This window comes from Mytilinidion resinicola (assembly GCF_010093595.1).
Source record: "Mytilinidion resinicola strain CBS 304.34 unplaced genomic scaffold BDZ99scaffold_12, whole genome shotgun sequence".
Classification (NCBI taxonomy): Eukaryota; Fungi; Ascomycota; class Dothideomycetes; order Mytilinidiales; family Mytilinidiaceae; genus Mytilinidion; species Mytilinidion resinicola.
In genome coordinates this window covers 1,068,546-1,091,205 of record NW_022985448.1, presented here as the reverse complement: position 1 = coordinate 1,091,205, position 22,660 = coordinate 1,068,546, and the positions used below count along the sequence as shown (strand labels likewise).

At 53.9% G+C, this 22,660-nt stretch overlaps 6 protein-coding genes across 6 annotated transcripts; 3 read left to right on the top strand and 3 right to left on the bottom strand.

The window, feature by feature from the left end:
• Positions 1–2,000: 2,000 nt before the first annotated feature.
• BDZ99DRAFT_522054 (uncharacterized protein) lies at positions 2,001–3,996 on the top strand (the record flags this gene model as incomplete). Its single annotated transcript, XM_033725677.1, has 6 exons — positions 2,001–2,180; positions 2,252–2,671; positions 2,817–2,944; positions 2,997–3,459; positions 3,509–3,618; positions 3,684–3,996. The coding sequence occupies 6 exons, from the start codon at positions 2,001–2,003 to the stop codon at positions 3,994–3,996; spliced, it is 1,614 nt and encodes a 537-aa protein (XP_033575475.1).
• A 3,597-nt stretch (positions 3,997–7,593) lies between these two features.
• BDZ99DRAFT_572365 (uncharacterized protein) lies at positions 7,594–9,288 on the bottom strand (the record flags this gene model as incomplete). Its single annotated transcript, XM_033728191.1, has 4 exons — positions 7,594–8,750; positions 8,806–8,962; positions 9,023–9,144; positions 9,216–9,288. The coding sequence occupies 4 exons, from the start codon at positions 9,286–9,288 to the stop codon at positions 7,594–7,596; spliced, it is 1,509 nt and encodes a 502-aa protein (XP_033575474.1).
• Positions 9,289–9,746: 458 nt separating this feature from the next.
• Positions 9,747–14,071, top strand: BDZ99DRAFT_572364 (uncharacterized protein; the record flags this gene model as incomplete). Its single annotated transcript, XM_033728190.1, has 3 exons — positions 9,747–10,031; positions 10,088–11,831; positions 11,881–14,071. The coding sequence occupies 3 exons, from the start codon at positions 9,747–9,749 to the stop codon at positions 13,629–13,631; spliced, it is 3,780 nt and encodes a 1,259-aa protein (XP_033575473.1). The 3' UTR covers positions 13,632–14,071.
• Positions 14,072–14,213: 142 nt separating this feature from the next.
• Positions 14,214–16,007, top strand: BDZ99DRAFT_572363 (uncharacterized protein; the record flags this gene model as incomplete). Its single annotated transcript, XM_033728189.1, has 5 exons — positions 14,214–14,402; positions 14,476–14,580; positions 14,650–15,017; positions 15,157–15,224; positions 15,305–16,007. 5 exons carry the CDS (start codon positions 14,214–14,216, stop codon positions 15,709–15,711), a joined length of 1,137 nt encoding a protein of 378 aa, XP_033575472.1. The 3' UTR covers positions 15,712–16,007.
• A 2,012-nt stretch (positions 16,008–18,019) lies between these two features.
• BDZ99DRAFT_464376 (uncharacterized protein) lies at positions 18,020–18,631 on the bottom strand. The gene has a single exon (XM_033720295.1). The coding sequence runs from the start codon at positions 18,438–18,440 to the stop codon at positions 18,159–18,161; it is 282 nt and encodes a 93-aa protein (XP_033575471.1). The 5' UTR covers positions 18,441–18,631; the 3' UTR covers positions 18,020–18,158.
• A 453-nt stretch (positions 18,632–19,084) lies between these two features.
• Positions 19,085–21,686, bottom strand: BDZ99DRAFT_464375 (uncharacterized protein). Its single transcript, XM_033720294.1, has one exon. The coding sequence runs from the start codon at positions 21,617–21,619 to the stop codon at positions 19,232–19,234; it is 2,388 nt and encodes a 795-aa protein (XP_033575470.1). The 5' UTR covers positions 21,620–21,686; the 3' UTR covers positions 19,085–19,231.
• Between the last annotated feature and the right edge of the window lie 974 nt (positions 21,687–22,660).

The window sequence follows — 22,660 nt, the reverse complement described above, 5'->3', positions numbered from 1 at the left end:
TGAAAAAAGTGTGGTAGAAGACGTGGGCGTACGGGCCTGGACGAAGCATGAGGGGTAGATGGGCTTTGGCTTAAGTAATTATGGCGAGCGCTGAAGACTGTCGGCTCAGAATTATATGACCCGAGGAAAAGACCGTGGGATTGCTTACTTGCCCATAAACGAATCAGCTGCTGGCATATCTTGTGTCGGACCTGAATGCTGTGAGAAATGAGCCTCGTTGGCCCTACTAGGGTTGTCCCCTACGCGTCTAACCATCATCCTCCTCCCCCACCTATTGCACTGCGCAAGGCTGCTACCCCACGATGTCCACCATTTTAGGGAATCTCAATTCCTGATCTTCTGCGATGACGGCTGGGCTTGATAGGGCGGAGTGCTGCTGAGGTATTTGAGACGTAGCAGCCGCCGTGAGGCTTGACGGTGCAAGGCGCTGTGAGCGATAGGCGTGCGGGAGATGGGCGGAGAGCCCATTTCGCCAACGGCGCCGTGATTCTAGACCTGTGTCGATCGATCACATCGCCTACTAGCTTCATCGGCGATGAAACATGCAGCCTCGGCGCCCGGCACAGACAGCCTGTCTCAAAAGCGCCGGATGCTGCAAGAATTGCAATGGCGAGGCAGACCAGCACGTGCCAGCACTAATCCGAGTCCGCAGGCGCTAAGAGGTGATGTCGGTGGACCCGAGCATCGACGATGCCGCGGGAGCCTCAAAATATTGCCGCATGACTTGCCACACGGGGCGGATAGCGCTCCAGTGCCCCGACGGATCCTGCCTTGCAGGTCGCAGATGGCGGAGGAGGGGGTGAAGTGATTGGCCCGGGCTAACTCCGAGATAGAGGCGGAATGGTGGGCGAAAATAACGTCCACCTGCTCATCACTTCTGTTCGTCCTCGCAGCAGCGCAGCAAATTTCCGCGGGTGGTTCGATGCAAGGATGCAGAGAGGGATTGGGCTCGGTCCAACTCCGAGATGGAGAAGGAGAGACGTCTCGTCTTGTCCGAACAACAACAGTGCCAGGCGACACAGAGCTAGGCGGGAGGTTGCGCCAGGTGTGTCTATATTCCGCACTTGGTGTAGGTGCTGGGGGCGTGGGCGGGCTGCCGGCGGGGGGCTGTATGGGTGCGGCATGCGACGCCGAACCAGTGGTAGCGGGCTAGGCGCGCTCTATCCAACGCCTGCGGTGCTGGTGGGACCCGGGGACGGTTTGGAACGTGCGAGGAAGACGCTCCATCCCGAAGTGGTGTCAGAGCGGACCCCAGAGGGCCAGCGGCGAGGGCGGAGAGGGCGCGGCGCACCACTTCACTGGCGCGGAGCCTGCTCCAGCTAACGGCAAACAGCTAGTGCGTGTGCAGTGCTGAGCCTCCCGGTGCGACGAGTGTGTGGCGTAGGGCAGCGCGCAGGGTGATACGCCAAGCGTCTCTCACAAATCGGCCGACACGGTCGGAGTGAGGGAGTTCGGCGGCGACGGGCGCAAGGCCGGCCTGGACGTCGCCGGCATGAAGACCAGGAGACATGGAAGCGTCGGTACCTGCACGCTGCCAGTGCCCGCTCAAGTGCTCTGCGGCCGTGAGCCGCTACCTTGCCCCCCAGTATATACCCTCTAGGCAAGGCCTCTCCGCCTCCCGCCCATATATGCCCAGCACACACGCAGCCAGCATGCGCTTGCAACCCCCCGTTGCCCGCGCATGCCCTCTGGCACGTAGATCCCCAGAGCGTGGCTACAGACCCGCAAAGCGCCGGGCCATTGCGCAGCCTTGTCTTCCTTGTTTTCGAGTATGTGTGTTCCGCCGGCTTGTGTCGAGCATCGCCATCGTCGCCGCCACGTTCTCAACCTCAACGAACCGTCTTGTTGGGGAGCCTCACTGGGACCAGCCCCCCACAGCCAGCCCGTCTGGTGCGACACTGCCCGACTGTCCATTCTTCTCCTGCGAACCGTGAAGCACACCGCCTGTTTTGACACCACCACTCCCCCCTCGTCCCTGACGCTGCTCCAACCCGGCCACCATGAGCCACCGCGGCCTCGCCGACAGCCCCCTTCAGCCAGCCCCGCCAGAGCCCGCCAGAGGAAGCAGGGCCGGGCCAGGGAAGCAGACAGAGGCCCTCGCCGCCTCCAAGCAGAAACTGCAGAAGCGAAAGCAGATCACCGCCGTCGCCTGCCAGGCCTGCCAGCAGCGGAAAAGCAAGGTATACAGACGTCCACACCGCCCTCGGGCGCAATGGGAATCCGGCAGGGGCTGATTGGTTGCCGTGTGTAGTGTGATGGCCTCCGTCCAGCGTGTTCGGCGTGCCAGCAGAAGAACAGGACCGACTGCTATTACGACATGAACGGGGACCAGCGCAGGACGGCCGCACTGAAGGAAAAGATCAAGCTGCTGCAGGACCATGGCGAAGAGCTGAAAGAGATTCTGCAGATCGTCTGCGAGACAAGTGACAGAGACGACGCCATAGATCTCGTCAAACGACTCCAACAGGCCAATTTCCGCAACGCCACCGAGATACTGAGCATCTTGAAAACCAAAGTATCCGGCCACACACTAGACGCTTCGTATCGACGTGACGAACCCATCGACACGGACTGTGAGGCCGGAAGCCCACTGTTCTCACCAGGTGTGCCGTGGACGCCATCCCCACAATCGCCCGTGTACTCAATTGCAGAAACACCTTGGGCATCAGAGGTAAGCCTTCTGAGCATACCGAACACGATGTTGCCGTGTTGAGACGGTGCCTCCTGATATCTCTTGCATCGTCTGTTGGGATATCCGCGAGAGAAAATAAAGTTCAGACTAAGAAATGGGACGAATTAGGCTGACTAGTGACAAGACGAAATGGAACCCACTTAGCACATATGTTCCGAGTCCGTCGGAAACCTCGATCCCCATGTATGCGGCGTCCTCCCACTCATTCCAGGCGCCGTCTACACTCTTGAGTAGTGGACAACAAAGCATTGAGTGAGCGAACCCGACTGCATCCTTATTATGAGCGAAAGCTGACAAGACCAAGGAGCTTCTGCGAACCATCAACGAGAAACAACTCGCAACCCACCAACCAGACTCAGAACCAGCGATTCACCTGGCAGAGTAAAATGGCAGACGTCACTCACGTACGTTGCTTTGCCAACACAACTGAGCCTGTAAGTCTTGACGGAACGCTCAGTATCGATGGCATTCTGGTTCCTATCTACCTGGTACGGCCTGTGTCCGGCAAGTACAAAGATCTGATGAGCGAGCGGCTCCAGTTGTTCGTGAAGCAAAAGCGTCAAATGATCCATGATGGCTGGTCAGTTGAGCAGGTACTAGGACCCCTAAAACTGTATCCCCCTGTGAACAACTATAACAGCATGACGGATTCGCAGAGCATGACTCCCAATGTGTGCGAGTGGGTCGTCTCGATGATGAGCTGGATGAACATCGACCGACATCCTGAACGAATGGCCATGACGCTTTTAGGCGTTCTGTTCCTCACGGTATGGAGTACTCCTATCAAGGTCATCAATATCTACTAACCCACCCCAGTGGGCCATCGTACCTACTGAGGAGAACTACCAGGCCATGCCTGCCTGGATGCGGCCAACTCCCAGCCAGATCATCGTGCCTCATCCCGCCTGGATCGACTTGATTCCATGGTAAGACCTGTCACCTACCTTGCGGCATATCCCCTCGCACGCCACAGCGTACTAAGCTCCCACAGGCCTGAAATACGCGACTTCTTCATCCGCTACGCCGACCAATCACATGGCATGGAAGTTCTGGAGACCTTCGTCTCTAGCCTCTCTGTCAACTGGAACTTGCTGCTCTCTGATGTCGCCGTCCTGATCCCAAACACGAATATGTTCGCGCTCAGCCAGTCCTTCGAGGTATATATCCGTAACCTGGACAACTGGTCCCTCGACCCGGCCGTCTTACACGTGTATCCAGACCTCGCAGGCATGGCGTGGTTCACCCCATCTGCCAACAGCTCGTCGGGGCTGGATAAGATGGATGGGCAGTATATGTTTCCATGACAGTAACTGCATCCCTGGCCCTCTTGTAGTGTTTTATCCCGTTGTTTCAGCACTTTGTACTAGCTGAGCATTCAAGGCGCCTGCATGTGGTTTTAAGCCATTGAACGTGGGCTGGGACCACGAATTGTTTGACGACGCGTAGGGTCTTGGGGACTTTTCGCATCTCCGCTTTCGCGATTTGGTTCCTCGATTTTTCGGTACGAAGTTTCGCTTTTCTGTCGCTTCGTCTTTAGCAAGCTCTGGAGTTCGGCGGTTGATTCGATGCGGGAGAAGAAGGGGGGCTTTTAAAGGATGAAGACAAGAGGTCTACGTTTGGGATGGCGCGACCCTTCTGGGCGCGCTTTCGTTACAAGAATAGCGAGAAGCGCTCTCGCTACGTTGTATGAAGATGGTATATCGGTGAAGACTGGCGCCTAAATGGTAGAAGTTTGGTACACAAGTGGGCTAGACGCGCTCGGGTGGGAGGAGGTCTGGTTGAACGGCCGGTCTAATGACGAAGAAACGAACGAACGGTATAGCACCCCATTAGAGGAAGCAAGCTCGTTTCGGCGTTTACACCAAACAGCAGCGCAACTTTGCTGGCGGTTCCGGTATTTTAATATACTGAATATCAACTGGCTGTCTGAAGTGCTGCAGCCAAGTGCAAGGATAAATGCGGACAGGTAGCGGCCACCTGCATGCGCGAGGAGCCTCCCGTCGGACCGATGGGTGGGTAGGGGCTAGGCTCCATTAGCTGGAGTGGCTGGAGTGCTGGGACGACCTGCGTTGAGAGGAATCCTGCCTTTCTTTTAGTGATACGAGGAATCTACCACGAGTGGCGAGGAAAGTATGGCAGTCCGACGGGGCTCCTTATACCTACTCGAGGTACCAATTGCTCCATCCCTATCCAGAAGCTGCGAGGCAGCCAGCACAAAGAACCTCCCCAACGCAACCAAGCAGCCCACAAACCTCACCACCAAGCGACCGAAAGACCAGCAGGTAGGCCCGGACCACGGCAAACATAACAAGTATCCCATTCCCCTCATCCCTTATGGTGAGTCCAATTCGACTCATGGCGCAAGAAAAGGATCCCCTCGCGAGACGACCCCATAGCTCACAGCCATGGCAGCCGGCCCTCTACATATGGCCCCACTGGAGCCGTTTCCACGCGCCCCCTCACGCATCTGCAGAGAATTCATCGGACATCGCCACGAGTGTCCGCCTCCCCGCCTCTCTTCTTGCACGACAAGTCGACTTCAGCTACGCGGACCCCTAACATGCACCACAAACCGCTTGGTAGAGTCGCTATCTTGGATACATCGGGTCCGGACAGGTCTCACAACCACCTCATGAGGCACTCAGTGCCTCACCAGGCCAAGTCTTGAGCGTAGGGGGACACTTGAACCTCAGCTGCCGGGGAGGCGGACTTCGCGGCGACGGGGAATGGCGCCGAGATGTGGATAATCAGCTGTTGTGCGCTTCGTACCACATCAAGGAGCGTGGATCCAACCACGCGACAATGGCCTGCCTTTCACAGCATGCTTCTTGCGCACCCAAGTCACCTGGCTCTCGGCCTCAGGGGCCACCACACTGGGCATCGTGAACTACTGGGAGAGCCTGGAACATGGGTACGTTCGCGCCTCAGGCTTATCAAGCTTACCAAACTGTGCTCCAAATCCCAACATTTACGGATTTGTACGGCTACACCGTGGCACTGCCACCAGCTCATCTCGTCGCGATCATATCAACTCACCCCGATCTTGGATGGCCCGCTTGGCTACGGACACGCCTCTCGAGAAATGCTTTGACAGACGCACGCAGCGTCGGTAGTGATACAGGCTCAGATCCCGCACATCAGCTCTGCTGCGCAACGGCTGCGCAATGCGATCCGCGCTCCAGAAAGCGTCCCGTGGCCAGTAACACGATGCGTCCATGGGTCCCTCGGCCTCGACTACGATCTCCGCTCCCTCGACCAGCGCAGCGAGCTGAGTGTCCTTTGAGCTCCGGCTCGTCGACCTCCACACCTTACTCGACTGCTCCCAACAACCACGCCCCCACTGGGTGACACCGAGTGGCGCACTGATTCGACCGATGACGCGAATAACGGACGGATAACGGGTTGTGAAGGGTGGATCAGGACATCGAAAACACGCAGCGATCATCAAGAATGGAGAGGACCGGCCTTATCAATCACAACCGATCTATGCCTTGACCCGTCGTGGCGCAACGCTCGGACTGAGGACTTTGGGAACACCGTACTGAGCCGTCTATAGCAGGCGAATTCACCCGCCTACTATGAACGTACCCTCTAGCACCATTTCCGCACGCACTGGCTCACACACTGAGAGGTGTTATTGACCTTAGATATCCAATGAGTGGGCACGCGGCGGATAAAAAAAGCCGTACACCAAAACAGCTTATCCTCTTCAGAAAGCAATTACACCCCAACGCTCTGAAAGAACGATACTATTAAAGTAGACAATAATAATCTTCAAAAGCAGATCTATTCGTCTATGTACGTTTTATATACTTCGACTGAATAGTGGTGGCTGTAGACTGCTGTGCTTCCAGGTATGTTTCGCTGACCTAAGTGATTTTGGTGGTTTGGTGTAACTACGGCTTTTTTTGTCCCCCGCGTGCGGTACAATAGGTACCTTGCCCTTCGAAAACTCCACACCATCTTCGGCGGATCGGCCCGGATCGCCCGGCGCGGCATCGTGTCTAACTCGCTAATCTAGATAAGCTGGATCCTCATAGTTCAAAAACCCGGCTGTGCTTGGGTTTGAGATCTATCGTTAGCAGCAACTTAGACCTGTGTGTTGTACCCTTACGTAGATTTTGAGGCTCCCGAAGAGCAACCTTGCTCTGCAGAAAAATACAGACAGGGTCAATGCGCATCCCGCATGCCCCAGGGTCGCAACAAATCTCTACAGATATCATGCATTCGTGTCTCCGAGCTCTAGCTCTCTCACTTACTCTCTCCCCCACCCACACAACACGCACACACCTCGAGCCCACGTATGTTATTGAGAGAGAGAGATCCAGCACGTGACCGGAACGCCCTGCGTACGTCACGTGTCCACGGACGCCCGCATCGATAACTTCCCACCCACCACTGAGATGCTCTGATACATATCTAACTACCAATAACTAGCCATCCCGAAAGCGCATCCAACTACATAGTTAGTCGCCTAGCTCTTCCATCTCCTCAGACCTCCTCAAACTCGTCAGGCTATTCTCAAAACAGATCGCAAAACCGCTTCAACATCGAACTGAGTCGTGAATAAATTGCTATCATCTAGCTAGACAACATAGACAATCCCCGAAATATGCCTCCTCTCAGTGCTCGCCACACATGCAGCGTACGCGCGACGGCGTAGCCAAAAACTAAAAAAAACTCCAGAGACAATGCCAGCCCCCAGTATGGGTATCCGTAACCGTATATCTTCGCGCCAGCAAAAAAATCCGCCAGCATAGCGCAGCCAAGCGCTGTATTCCAACGCCCTATATCCATGCATTGCCCCGGCGCCTCAAGGAAAGGCCCAGCGCAGCACTAAACTCAACAGACCCTTATATTCATTCCCCACCTCGCCTTTTCCCCCCGTCCCCCCTTCTAAATCACCGATCCTCCTTATCCGCGCGCCTCCCGCCCCGCTGCCTCGTCGACTTCTTCCCCTGCACCGCGCCCTCCTCCTCCTCCTCGTCCCGGCCCTTGACCAGGTCCTCCTCGAGCCCCCACTCCTCGCGGTCATACCAGTCCTCGCCATCGCTCATCTCGCCGACGTGCGCCTCGGCCTTCGCCCACTTGAACACGTCGTGCCGCATGCGGTCCGCCTGCAGCATGCCCATGAACAGGTCGGTGGAGCGGTGGGCGATCTGCTCCATCTTCTGCACGACGGCGAGCAGCATCATGCGCGTGTCCTCGGCTTCGGCGGCGGGCAGCCCGTAGTCGCGGTCCGGGATGATGTCCAGCGGGAACTTGTACATGGGGTGGATGGGGTTCAGCGTGTCGGGCGGCGAGGGCGGCGGCGACGGGGACTTGGAGACGTGGGCGCGGGCGCGCGTCGTCATGCGGTGCGAGGCTGGCTGCGAGGTGGTGGAGGAGGCGTCGTCGGCTGGCGGTGAGGGGAGGTTGCCTTCGGTTTCGAGGTCGTGGTCGGAGTTGTGGGGGGTGGTGCCGTTGACGGTTGGCTGTGGTGTGTCTGCGTCGGTGCCGTTGGGCAGCTGGCTTGGTTCTGGCACGTGTCCGTTTGCGCCGTTCGGCAGCGATGAGGCTGAGTGGACTTGTGGGGCGGTTCCTGTTGTTTGGCCGTCGCCTATGATGACGTCGGTATGCGATCCATGTGCGCTTTCGATCTCCACCATCTGCACGTCCAACAATGGAACTTGTCGTGGAGCTGAGGTAGGAGGGGGAGTCCGGAGGCCCGCCGGATCCATTGAGGCCTCTGCGGTCGTGCCATTGCCCCATGAGTGCTGCAGCTCAGACAGCGAGTTGTTCCTGGAGGCAGGGGTTGTCGCAGATCCAGGGCCGTTCGTCTGTAGGCCTCCAAGAACGTACTTGTCCGTTCCAGTCTCCATCAAGCCGCAAGGAACCCACGTGTTGTCCCCTTGGAGCTTCGAGAGAAAGTTCTTGGCCTTCCATTGTGATGCCAACTCGCGGCGCGAAATCGCTCCCGCTTCCTCGGTCAGGTGGGTAAGGTGTTTCGAAGTATAGGGAATCGACATGGAGGGGTGGTTGTGAAGTTCAGCGGCTGAAGTCAGTGGAGCGAGGATATCTGAGAATTGGATTAGGGAGTGTATTGTGAAGGTTTTGTCTGGGGGTTTTCTTACGCTCAAGGTGGATGTCTGCGTAGGGATTCTCCTCGATTGTGGTTAAGTCTTCCTCATCCTCATATTCGTCGCCATACTCCACGATGTCGCCATCCGGGTCGAATCGAGGTGGGTTTCTATGCAGGATGTATCTGTGGTAGCCAGCGTGTTCGATCCTCTGCGCGTGAGAAATTGTGTTAGCGGGTGTACGGAGAGGAGGAACGCGGGGCAAAGTCACCTTCTTGTACGGCGGCGCCTCTGCGTCGAAATCGGGCTTTCCAGGTTGCGCTAGTCCTGCCTTTCGCTTGAGGCTATACATGCGGTTGTTGAAGGGCGTTTCGGCTTCGTCCGAGTCGGAGGCTAAAGGTGAGGAAAGTCGGTCAGCCAAGAGTCGCAAAAAGACAGCACTAAAGCGGGTGGAGGCTGCTTACAGTCCTCTCGGCGCAGTATGCGCTTCTTCATGCTGAAGATTGTATCGATAATGTGCTGCTGCTGGCCAGCCATCGTGAAATGCGCCCTGGGGCAGCTCGTGGACAGGCGGTGCCGTGTGGGTATTGTCAGTGCCGAACGGGAGGGCTCCCGAGGATTTCCAGGCGCAGAAAGTGCGGCAGAAGGTCGCAGCAGTCGGCGAAAGCGTGGGCGTTATGTATGGGCCGGGTTGCAGGTGTGGTGGAGGAGAGAGAGAGGACGGGGTGAGGTTGGTGTGGAGAAGAGCTTCACCTGGGCAGAGTTCACGCGCCGCAATTATGACCGCCGGAATCCGACCGGCCAGTAGAATTGTCCCACCACGCCAACACCGTCACGAACAATACCCTCACCAGCAGCTCCCTGCTACTGTGCTCTATGCTCTGCAGTCTTGCTAGGCGCTGCTGAAGCTAGACGCAGGGCCGCATTAGTTCCTGGCGCTGCAGAGACTAACAGAAGCTGATGGCTGGGCCTGCAACTCCACCACCGCCCACGCAATGGATGCATATCCGCCCGAATATATTGCCCACAACCTCCCGCTCATAGTCCTCTCGGGCCTGGGGTCGACTCCGGAACTAGAGGCCATCCCGCCCGTCCAAGATGTGCTGCTAGGCCGCCGGTCAACACCCATCAGCTCTGAACTCCCCCCCGTCACGGGACAGCGCGCAGACCAGCTTCTGCAGGAGTTTCTGAGCACCGATGCAAGAGATGCCGCCTGGAACAATGTGACAGAGACTCGGAAGGGCGCCGTGAGAGGGTTCAGGATCCGGCCTGTAGGGAGGGTAGGTCAGGCGCCCCGTCGTGAGAGACTCCCTACGGTGTGCTCACTACAACTCAGGACTTCATGCTGCCTCCTCGAAAGGCTGATCCTCCCGAAAACCCAGATGGCCTTTCTCCTCCTGGTAGCCCAACCGTCGCCCCTACGCCTACATGGATCCTCCACTCTCCGATCTCACCGTTGTCGCCCGAGTCTGCAATCTTTCCCGATGGAGTCATGTCGGTTGCGTGGACCATGAAGCACCAGTACTATATACCGTCTTTCTTCATATCTTTCTTCGACTTCACGTCAGATCCGAGTCGGAACAGCCTGCATGACAATCAGCTGAAGACAGAGATCAACAAGATCAAAGGACAGCTCCAGATCTCAGAACATAGGACCAGATACGCTGTAGTGCTGATAAGTGACAAGTCTATTCTGGAGTCTACCGATATTGAAGAGAGGCTGTCCACCATCAGGAGAGCGACGGGCTTGGATGCTACGAAAGGCCTTTTTTTCCTGCCTCCAAATAGCTCACGCGTGGAGCTTGCTTCATTCGCCCAGATGATTGTCACCACACTAAAGCCCTTGACTACAGAGTACTACCGTGACCTGACAAAACATGCCAGGCGGAAAAAGGGGCGCAGCCAAATACCAGCACCGACCGCACCGCCAACTAGAGGCACTTCACAGACTCTGGCACAACAGGGCTGGGCAGTCCGTTATGACTTCAAGCTAGGGATCTTCGCCGAATTTCGCCAGGAAATGGATGCTGCGCAGAGGCATTATCAGTCTGCGCTAGACAATCTTTTTGGACCCGACGGTGTGTTCGAAACAACTGCCAATTGGTCGCCAAGATGGGACGAAAATCGATTACTAGCGGATGCTATTGCTATTCGGAATATTCGGTGTCTTCTCTGGAACAAGCTACCTACTGCAGCGGTCCAGGCGTGGCTAATCTACAAGAGCAGAGTGCGGTCCCTCTTAGATCGGCGAGGAAAGGGGACTGCTAATTATGGCTGGGAAGCTTGGGAGTCGAGATGGGCGAAGGCTATGTCACAGCTTATTCAGAGGGCAGAGATGCCTATCTTCGCTGTGAAAGATTCCCCCCAAGACTCCAGCGTCGTGTCTGACCGCCCTTTCACCCTATTCTCACCCCCAGAGAAAGTCGGAATATCGCAGGGCGAGAGATTATCACCTTGGCATCTTCTTCACCACTCAGGATACTGGCTTAGGCTATCCGCTAAACATGCTCAAAAGCGTAGATTACTCGCTGAAGATATCCCAGACGAAGACCGTACGCCCCCAGGTCTTTCTCCCGCTACGCAGGTCAGCCACCGGTACACTACTTACGATCACTATCTCGTCCCGGAGCCGCATGTGGAATATGCCTTACCCGAAAACAAAGGCTACGATCACTGCAGCGAGATCATTGATATTATGAACCAAGCTGCACAAGAGTTCTTCATGCGAGGACAGTATCGTGTTGTCGACCAATTGAACCTTGATACCGCAAAAGAGCTTATTCACGCCAAGAGATACGCCGATGCAGAGAGCGTGCTCAGGCCCTTGTGGGAAGGAATGATCTGGCGGAAAGAGAGGTGGTACCCTCTTGTTGGTGAGGCGACTTGGGCGCTTCGAGAGTGTGCCATGCGTGTGCAAGATCCCGAGATCTTACTCGCTACTGAATGGGAGCTCCTTTCTAGTGCTTTACCACCCAAATTAGGGCACTCGCATAACTTGATGACTTGTCTGGACGCATTTCCTGTTGAAGAAGGTGGAAAGCCCACCGTGACAGTTAGTGCTGACAAGATCGTATCTTGCCGTAAGTTATCCATGCGTACTTTACAGCCTCTTCTGATCTGTCGCCACAGTTGCGATTACATTCACATTTTTTGAGGGAGATGGGAATGTCGGCGAGCCTCTGCCCTCGCAGATCGCCGTGACATCGAATGCCCGATTAGAATCTGCACCGCTTACACTATCGAAAATTATGATTCGGTTCAAAGGCTGCCTCAGCGAGGTTCAGCTTCTACATACAGCCTCTACTTCAGAGAGAAGTGACGGTCCTGCACACTACTCCGTCATAAAACAACTCGACCTCGAAGAGACGGCTGCAAGCTCCCGGTCGGATCAGAAACCACTCTGGAGCGGCGGTTCGGACCTGACAATATATCCTGGACAGACCAAAGTATTTGCATTTGCCATTACGTTTCGCGATGCCGGCGAGGTGAATGTTCTCGGTAGTATATTAGAGATAGAAACGGAACGCTTCAACCTGGTGTGCTCCTCAACAATGAACGAAGGCGATGTCCTACCCTCCTGGTGGATTAAAGGATCTTCCACCATCAAAGCAAAGAAGCTTAGCAGAACATCTGGCATATTCGCTCAGATACATCCGAAGCCTCCTAAAATGGAAATTGCCCTTCCGAATCTTCTGGATCACTACTACACTGATGAAGCCGTAACACTTGACATCGAAATCATCAACAAGGAAGAAGAGACTACTGAAGCGGTTCTGGAGGTCAGGCTCCTCGGACTGTCAACAGACACGCTAGAGTACTCTTGGGTGCCCAATGCGAACTCCGCAAATAAAGAACCTGTCAAAATCCCAGCTAGCGATTCCGACTCTCAGATCGAGCTTCCAGGGCATGTCGTTGGTCGACTAGAACGGAACGCGAGACGGACAGAAACGATCAAGTTCAAAGCGCCTGACATTCCTTCCGGATATGCTCTCGAGATCAAAGTGTTGTACCATCTTCTCAGCGACGAAGACATTCCAATATCAAAGACGCTCACCACAGATCTCGTATTCGATGGTCCCTTCGAAGCCAGTTACGAATTCTCACCCCGAGTTCATCCTGATCCATGGCCGAGCATGTTTGAAGTTCATGAAGGCGAAACTGGCGATGCTGTGTCGGGTGTCGCTGGTGGCATTGCCCAGAGATGGCATTTGAAGGCTAAGGTCGCTTCATTCGCCGAAGAAGTGCTGATTATTGAAGAGACGGGTCTGGAGCTGCATGAAATTCACGGCGGCGCCGTCTGCGATATATCCAAGGAGTTCCCCTCTGAAGGCATTGATATCCTTCCCCAAGAACTTCAGGAGCGATCGTTCAGCCTCGACATGCGTAAGATCAAGTTCGAAGAGCGTCGATCAGCAGCTCTCGACATGGGTCTCAGCATCACCTGGAGGCGGAAGTCGGAGAACAACTCGGATAGCCCTGCCATCACATCCGTGCTTGCAATGCCCCGTCTCCACCTCCCTAGCAGCGAGCCACGCGTCCTAGCTAGTGTCACACAGTCTTTGACTGTCCAGTCTTTCCTGACTCTGCACCTCGACTATACCTTGGAGAACCCGACGACGCACTCTCTCACATTCGAGGTTAGCATGGAAGCGAGCGAAGACTTCGCGTTCGCCGGCTCGAAACTTCAAAGCTTGATCATGTTACCGTTCAGCAGGCAGACAGTGCACTACAACCTCGTGCCTATGGTCAAGGGTGCCTGGATCATGCCGCAGTTGAGGGTGGTGGATCGGTACTTCAATAAGACGCTGAAGATCCAGCCGACGGGCGACATTAAGATGGACAAGAAGGGCATTTTGATCTGGGTTGACGATGACGAATGAGTCCGGCAATTAAACGGTTTGGGTAGTTCACTGTTGTGTTTGCTACCTGCTTCATGTAATGAGAATTGCGAGGCGTTGTAGAGAGGGACATTTCCGTGACGGCATTGGTTTTGGTGGAGTCAATTGCGAGTGGCTAGGCGTCTACATCAACATGGGAGCTATGGCATACTAAACGACCATTGCCTTTCCCGTAATGCTCCAAAAATCGTGGCGCAGGCTGTGATGAACTTGGTCGAAAGGGGCTGATGACTTATTACCCGGTAACGCTCTCCTTCTATATGTCTACAGTGCTACTTCCCGACCTTCTATATCGGACCTTCTTTTGTATGCGACAACCTCCAGATCAATAGCCATTAGCAGGCCCCTCCACAGATTATCTGCCAAGTCCTATCTGATGCTATCACATACCGTCCTGATTCTCCCTTCCTCCTCTTCTTCCTCTTATCATTCTTCTAAGTCTCATCCACCTGCTACCCTACAATCCTCGTCTATTCAAACGTCATCTAACTCTTCAGCATCCACACCTATCGCCATTCCTATCTCCGTCCTCCCCATCCTCGCCCATCCCACATCACCTCCAAAATGCCCCATCCCTCCCATAACACCACCTCTCCCAGCCCGAACTCCACCAACCCCTCCACCCGCGTCAGCATGGTGCACGCCATCACAATCCCCAGCATAGTTCTCATGCTCGAATGCCTCGCCATCCGCTTCTACCATCGGCGCCTCACCTACATCGGCCTCGACGACTGGCTGATGGCATGCGCAGCCGTTCGTCTCCCCCTCTCAAAAAAGACCCCCCTCCCTATCACTACAACCCCCAACCCGCTAACACACCCCCCAGATCCTCTCCCTCACCATCGCAACTCTCGCGCTCGTGAGCTGCAAATTCGGCCTGGGCTACCACATCGCCGACCTGCGGCCCGAGTGGGAGCGCGCGTTCAACATCGTCAGTACGCGTCCAGCCCTATCCCCACTCCCCATATCCATCCGCCCCGAGCTGACGTAGCGGGGCGAGGGCAAGATGGCCTTCACATCCGCCCTCCTCTTCTGCATCTGCGTCGCCCTGGTCAAGATATCCGTCTGCTGCACGTACCTGCGCCTGTTCCCCTCGCGCGGCAACCGCGTGTTCTGCGGTGCGGTGGTCGGGATGTGCGGCGGCCTGGCGGGGGGCGGGGTGGTGCTGGTGCTGCTAAGGTGCTGGGATGCAGCGGCGCGGGGGAGCGGGAGGTGTGAGGGGGCACGGGGAGTGCTGCTGGGCAGCGCGGGGCTGAATGTCGCGGCGGATGTGGTGGTGTATCTGTGGCCGGTGGGGCGGGTGTGGGGGGTGCGGTTGCCGTGGCGGGAGAGGTTGGGGCTGGTGGGGGTGTTTGGGTTGGGTTGTGTGTGAGTCTGAAGAAGGGGGGGGGGGGGGGGGGGGGGGGGGGGGGGGGGGGGGGGGGGGGGGGGGGGGGGGGGGGGGGGGGGGGGGGGGGGGGGGGGGGGGGGTGGATAGAAGGGGGGTAGGCTGACGGTGGGAGTCTAGGGTGCCGGTTGTAGGGGTTTGTCGGATGTGTTACCTGGAGGCGTACTTTCGCGACTATGAGACTCGGAGTATGTCTGACTTCCCCTTCTCTTCCTCCTCTGATCTTATTGCACCGCAGCTCGCTCTCCAACTAGCTAACTTTCAATAGTCGACGCAGCAATCGTCTACGCCATTGCCATTACCGAAATGAACGCCGGCATTATCTGTGGTAGTCTGCACAGTATCAAGCTCGTCCTTGCGTTCTTCTGCCCATGTCTGTTCGCTCAGAGAAGGGGAAGAGAAAGCGAGGAGCAGCATGATAGCGATATTTCTTTGGTCGCATTCAGAAGCGTAAGGCGGAGAAATTACGCGGAGACTGTGAGCGGAAGCGAGAGTGTGTGGTGGGAGGATGGGGATGGGGAAGGGGAAGAGAGAACAGGAGACGCTTTGGCGGTGGAGCCGCGTGATGGAGACACAATGAGGCGTCCATATATGCAGCGAACGTTCTCAGATCCCCTGCAGACAGCGTCGATGGTCTGGAATAGGCTTTTGGAAGGGCGGTCGAGGAGTTGGTAGGCCGTTGAGCCGGCAAAACAAGAGAATGCTGGATCGTGCGGTCGTTTATGATGTTCGGGTGTAGTGGTGCTTAACGTGATATTTTAGTGTCAAGGTCTTCGGAAGATGGATGTGTTGATGGTTACTTCGGTCACCTTTTGTGACTGCACAGCGTGCACGCGGAGGCTACCCTGCGTCTATGAAATTTATATCTACGCGGTTGAAAATGTGAAAATTTGTAACCGAGAAAGTCATATTCGAGGTAGGGCTCCTTCGATGGAGTGGGGACCAAATAAGATGGATGTCTTTAACCACGGCTTGATTTAAGAGCTCTGGAAAGAGAATGTTCTGGGTGGTTGCTTTTGCTACTTGTTGTAACTACGTGCTGGCTACGTGGAGGCTACGCTGCGTCTACAAGAACAACCATCACACGGTTAGAAATGTGAAAACTTGCAACTAAGGTAGTTATCCTAGAGCCGACTCGCCTCGGTGTACTAGACAACGAACAGGACGGAGGTCTTTACCCAGGCCCTAATCTAGGAGGTCCGGAAAGAGGATGCTTTCAGCAGTTACTTCTGCCGTTTCCACCAGGTCCTCATCGTAGCCTTCGCGTGGACGTCTCGTCTATCAAAATTTTCGTCTACACGGTTGATTTGGTAAGTACTTGTAACCGGGCAGATCGATTTGAAGCGGAATCTCTTCTATTGAGAGTTCGATAAGCTAGGGGGAACTCGTTGACCTTGACCTGATTTAGAGGCTCTGGAAATTGAATAGTTCAATTAGTTACTTTGGTCGCTTGTTGTGACTAGACCATACCGACATAGAGGGTACATGGAGGCCACGCCGTGTTCATATAACACTTATCTGCGCGGTTAGATCTGTAAGTATTTGTAATTTTTGTGAAGTTTATTAGGCCGAAGTGCTTCAATTAGAGCTCCAGCTAATCTAGCGTAGTCTTTTGCTTCTAGTCTAATTTTGCTTTTTTAGAAAACGGATGTCTTCAGCGGTTGGCTTTGTTCGTTCTTATAACTACATCGTGGTTACGTGATGGGTATATGACATACCCCCAGCGCCTAGTAACAGAACGTCTACGCGGTTGGTTGTGTGAGATCTTGTAACATCAATAATAACTTCTTTAGGGAAGCTCTTCTGCTAAGATTCTGGTCAATTCGGCGTATCCTTCTACCTCTAGTCCGATTTCTCGTCCTTTGGAAATCAATTTTTGGATGGTTGCTTTAGTTACTACTTACAACTACGCGGGGCTTACTCTGCGTCTCCTCTCCAGAAAGCCCATATATGTAGTAAGAAATGTCAGAACTTATAACATGACGGCTGAAATCCTTCACGGAAGCGATTCGGTGTACTTCATTCTCGATCCAGCTTTCATCTCTGCCCCGGTTCTGATTTCGGTTCCTAGAAAATTGTCTTCAAGGTAGTTGCGTGTGCAGTTTCTTGTGACTACTACGTAGCGTAGACGCATCGTTCATGGAGAGGCTATGCCGCGTCTATGAAAAATCTAGAATTCGATTCAGCTGATTAAAAATGTAAAGTCTTGTAAAATCACGAGTGTATGCCTTGATTGGAGCACTTCAAAGAATCATACTTCTGTTTTTACTTCTTCCCTTTCCCTCGTCCTGATTTTGGGGCTGCGGAATTCTGACTTCGCAAAAACCGTGCAAATCAGGACCTGATCCCAGCCCGACTAGATGAAACCGAAAGCGTTATTCTAAAGCAACCACGTAGAGGCAGAGAAGAAGCGTGACTAACTTATGATTTGCACGTTGGCGCCCACGTTCTTACGTAAGCAAGCTTTTGTCCAATCGTTAAGCTAAGCAGCTAGACCCTATTGGCTGGTTCTTATCGATAAATTGTGGACGCAAATGGAACCAACGCGTAAAGGATACCTCAACAGCCACAAATTGTGGGACAGCAAAGAAACCATGACGGTATTCGTCTGAGGTAGGAGTATTTTTGGCCACGGTTTTGGAAAAAAAATTATACTGCGCCGTGAAGATAGAGGGGGTCGCAGGCTATCCCTAGCAAAATCCGCGTCCGTCCACCTGGAGGGAGCTTCGATGATTCTTTTTCGAGAATACGGATGTAAGGGGTTTCAAAAATGTACGACACTTCAGACGATATTCCGTAGAAGCAGAACAAAGGGGGAAGATGTGTCATGGAAAGAATATAGGTCTAATGTAGTATCGGTAGGCTCACGACCTCCAAATAACACTCACTCTCCACTTCCTTCACCCTTCCCTCCAATCGCCATCAATCTGCATCGGCTTCTCCGAATCAGGAAACCAGCAAGTACTCGTAGACCCGTTCCCGTTGCCCATCTTTCCCCATTACCCACATCCACAACACCATCCCCTAAATCCCACTCTACTATATCTACCCCTCAAGAGATATTTGGACAATTTTTTTCGCCCCACTTCTTCACTTCTGCTCTCTCATCAGCACCTCATATTCTAATCTCGCCCCCGAAACAACAATTTAGGAAACTCACTAATCGTTTCGAAAAGGTTGCACTTTTTTCGAACGCACGCCTTTATCGCCTTCCCAAATTTTGCGTCTTTACAGAAACAATTGATATCGGACGTGTCGACTGAGCAGGTGGCGGCTTTGAGGGCGTCAGGGACGCACTTCTGAGCGCACTTAGGAGCATCGTTGAACGGAGGCTTGTTGATGTCGAGTTTGGCGGCTGCGAGAGCTGCGAGAGCGAAAAGGGCAACAATGGTGAGGAGGCGCATGGTGATGCGCTAGTGGATGGATATTGGTGAGGAGGATTGGAGTAGCGCAAGGATAATGTAGGGGCGATCAGTACTGGGCTGTTGGGAGAGCTTTATATCACGCAGGTACGGAGGAGTTCGTGTTCCATGTGTCACCACCCAAGGTTCACACTTATGTCCAGCCCCACGACAGCTCAAAATAAAAATTCCAGCTCGACTGTAAAGGTGTGGTTCCACACGCTCAAAAGATTGCATTCACTCTTTCGATACTATCGTTTGGCATTATTTGGGGTGGATTTTTCGCTAGTGGCTCCAAAGAAACGAACTCCTTCGTAACTCTGGCTCTGCGACGCCGAAATAAGTGCCGGTTTGGGGCTAGGCGAGCATTTCGTTGCTACGCCAAATACGTGTCCCTAACTTGCTTAAAAGTAGCCTAGAAGAGGCCCTAAAACAGGATACACTAACCAAAAATAAAGCAGTTAGACGCCTAAAGGCTGGCTAGTCCTGTAAAGATGTCCGTAGGCTTATAGGGTGACCACAAGATTGCAAACAATTACGTTTTCACGTGCTTGACCGCCCACCAAAGGCCTCCAGAAAAAGGTGGGCGGGCGCAGAAGACGGTAGGTAAGATTCACAAAACCTTAAGTTTTCAGATAAAATCAATCTTTAGAATAGCCAGCACATGGAATTCCGTGTGGCCGACCCATGGGGATAACCCCTGGAACCCCTCATATAGAGCAGATCGACCGGGGAAGTAAGTTACACGACCTAACGAACGCTTATATAACACATATATATATGGAGCTCAAGCTCTAAGCTGGCACAATCTTCTCTGCCGGCGGCAACCTAGCCTCATAATCCAACTTCAACAAACACCCCTGCCCCTTCTCCAGATTGACCGTCCAATTCACCTCCCCATTCTTCTTCAGCTTCGCCACCGCACTCCCCCAATTCGCTGCTTGATAGTTGGTGCTCACATCCATACTCCCGCTGCTCCCCTCCTTCGCGCTCACCCCCGCTGCAACTTTATCCCCCTCCTTCGTCAGCCCCTTCGGTGTCGTGATGACGATCCTGAGCCGCTCGTCTTCGGACACCGGAACCTGATCGAGCACGAGGATCTCAACTGGCGTCGTCTTCGTGTTATTGAGCCATGCGGAGCGCGTATACACTTGCGCGGATTCTTTGTTGAACATGAGCCCCTGCGTGCTGCGGTGCACGTTCGGCTTGGGGTAGTTGACGTGGATAGACGGATCCACACCCAAGGGCAAATCGAAGACTTGACCAGGCGAAACGCGCGGGAGGGTCATGTTGCCTAAGAAGGACCCGTCGAGGGTAACGCCTGCGCTGCCCTTCAGCAGCGTGACGGAGCTGGATGGGTTCCGGATCTTGGTGCGTAGGAAGGCGGCGGCGCGGAGTTTAGGAACGCAAATGTGGGAAAGGTGGATGTTTGACGCTTTCAATGAGGCTATCTTGTGCCGGCGGGTTGTGGAAGATGGCGTGATGGTGCGGAGGCCGGGAACGTCGTAGGTGGAGGAGAGGCCGTTGTCTTCCCAGGAAGACTCCTCGAATTCGACCGCGGGCTCGGCAACGGAATAGGAGTCCTCGATGGTTGGGTCGTACGTCTCTTCCGTGGTGGACAGGGCGTCCATTTTCTCGCCTCTCTCGAGGACAGATCTGGCGGATGCGAAGAGCGATGCCGGGCCTGACTTCTTGCGTCGTCGTGCCATACTGATACCTCGACTTAGCTCAACATTTGCTTTCGCGACGTTTTCCTGTCCCGCTACCTGAGAGCTCTGCATAAAATGCGAGCCGTGGCTGCTGTACATGTTGCTCCCTGATCCGAAAGGACCTCCAGGACCAAAAGCCGAGGATGATTGTTGCGGAGCGGCGCGTGCTTCAATGATTTCCGGAGCCTGTTCCTTCTCCTTCTTTTTCCTCTCGTAGGGAGTATAATCGTCGTTCAATCCAAAGACCTCACTCCGCTTGAAAGAGGAGCTGCCAATTCCGAGTCCCTTACGCGGCTTGCTCATCTCTTCGGGGCTCAAGAAATCAGGGTCATTCCTGCTGTATCTGTTGAGCTTGACACGCCACGCATGCATGAATGGAACTTCATCATCAAGGCCTTGATAAGAAGTTTGCGACGTAGAAAAGGAAAGCTTTGCATCTTTCCAAGTTTCGCCGGTCCGGTTCAGGAATTCGGTGCGGTAAACGATCGTTGCTGATTTCTGCTGGGATGAGATCTGGAGATCGTAGCGGGGAGTCCAGGAGGCTTCTTTGGTCACGTAAGACAATGACAGCGAGATGTTGGTATCGGAAGTAACTGAGTTCTCCTTCCCAGGCTCCAGTACCGTCGACTTCCCAGCGAGTGTAAGTGTGTCCGTCGAGTTGCGGCGAGAGCTTGAAGGTGTCATCTCGCCAGACGCAGTTTCGAGCTGAAGAGTGACCTTATACACTTTCTTCGGCCAGTATCGTAAGCGCTCTTGAATGATATGCATCTTCTCCTTTTCTCGCTCCGCCTTTTGAAGATCCTTCTTGCGCTGGATCTTATCTTTCTGCTTCTGAAGCTTACTCTTCTGCTTTCTTCCCTCCTTCCCAGCCTTGAGCTTTTCACTTTCCTTCCTCGCAATCTCTTTGCGAAGGTCTACCAGATCCTGTGTCGCAGTGGTATGAGCCTCGAAAATCTTTGCTCGATCGTCCTTATAAGTCACCAGCATTTTTGAGACGCTTTCCGGGCTGTTATGCTCCGCAGCCGGCGTCTTGGTGTAGCGGTCCAACGCTTCCAAGCGTTTGTTAGAAGAGTTCTGTTCCTCAATGGCTTCCGCTACTTTGAGACGAAGCGTCTTCAGCTCTTGGGCGATTTTCTGCACTGCTTCGGCCTCATCGTCGCTGTCTTCGTACTCGTCGGATGACTCGCTGCTTGAGTCGTCGGAGTCCTCTGGATATGCTTCTTCGAAGATGTCACGGTTTGGGACGAGGTCCACGGTCATATCGACGATAGTTGCGGCGCCGCGGCCTTCGATCTGGATAGAGTGCTCGTCGACCGTTGGAGTCAGGCCATAGATCTCGACCTGGTTTGCTCCGGGTTTCAAGATCACATCGTGGATGTCTCGAACGACATGCGCTCGGGAGGGGTACAAGATGACTGACTTGGTAGGTAGATCTCTGATCGAGATCACCTGCTTGGGAATGTCGGATGCCATGATGGACGGGAAATTCAATCAACGAATGCACTCAAATAACAATGAAACTTGACCAGAATGTCCGAAGTTTAGATTGATGACAGCAAAATGTGAGATTTCACGTTGCCTTTATAATTTGGGGCCAGGCAGCAAGAAATGTGCGCTCATAGTGGTGTGGTGGAGTCAGCCTTGGGGGTCAAGGTTCTCCGCCGCAGCCTAACGCCACCTTGGCCATAGCTCCAAGCTACCCCTGAGAACATCGTGGTGGCGCAGCACATGCTAGAATTGTCCAGGTGGAATTAAGCGAATACATTAAAGTCTGTAAATAATGCGGCGTAAAAGGGGCTCGACTGCGCCAGGCTAAAGACCAGTAGACGAGACTAGGAGACATACTCTCGATTCGTTATGATCTAACAGGCAGCTCACTAAGACATCGATATTCGTACGCTTCTGTATATCTTTGATATCGAAGCAATGAACATGACCGAGCTCTACCCGTTGCTTCAGTGGCATAGCTGGTGTCATCCTTTCCTAACCTGTACCCAAGTTCTCTCACGCAGTATATCGTTTCTTATGACGCCAGGATTCTGATTGGTGAACGTGTTATCACTCTCCAGAACATGCTCGAGAAACAGAGGTTCAAGTTGCAGAGTGAACTCTCCGTTACACCTGACATGTTTCACCGGCGCAAACAGAGTTCTCTCCTTCTCTTCTCGATTTCTGGCTCCTCCAAAATGTGAGAATAACTCCACATGTAAGGTCTTAAGCTTTGCCATACTTGCAATGACACTCCACATTTGCTCCCATTCCTCCAGCCGATTAAGTTTATTTCCCCAAAGGGCAAAATTTAGTGAAAGAGAACGGACTGAAGCTAGACGGTGAGGTAGAATAGAATGCGAGAACATGATGACATTTTCCATTGATTCGGAACATACGTGCAACGTGTCTATTGAACTGAAAGAGAACTCATTTCCAGTATACAGCAGGTCGATTGCCTCAAGATATCTAACGTTTTGTCAGCTTTTGACGGGACATAGGCGCCGAAGAGTCCTCCATTGTGCG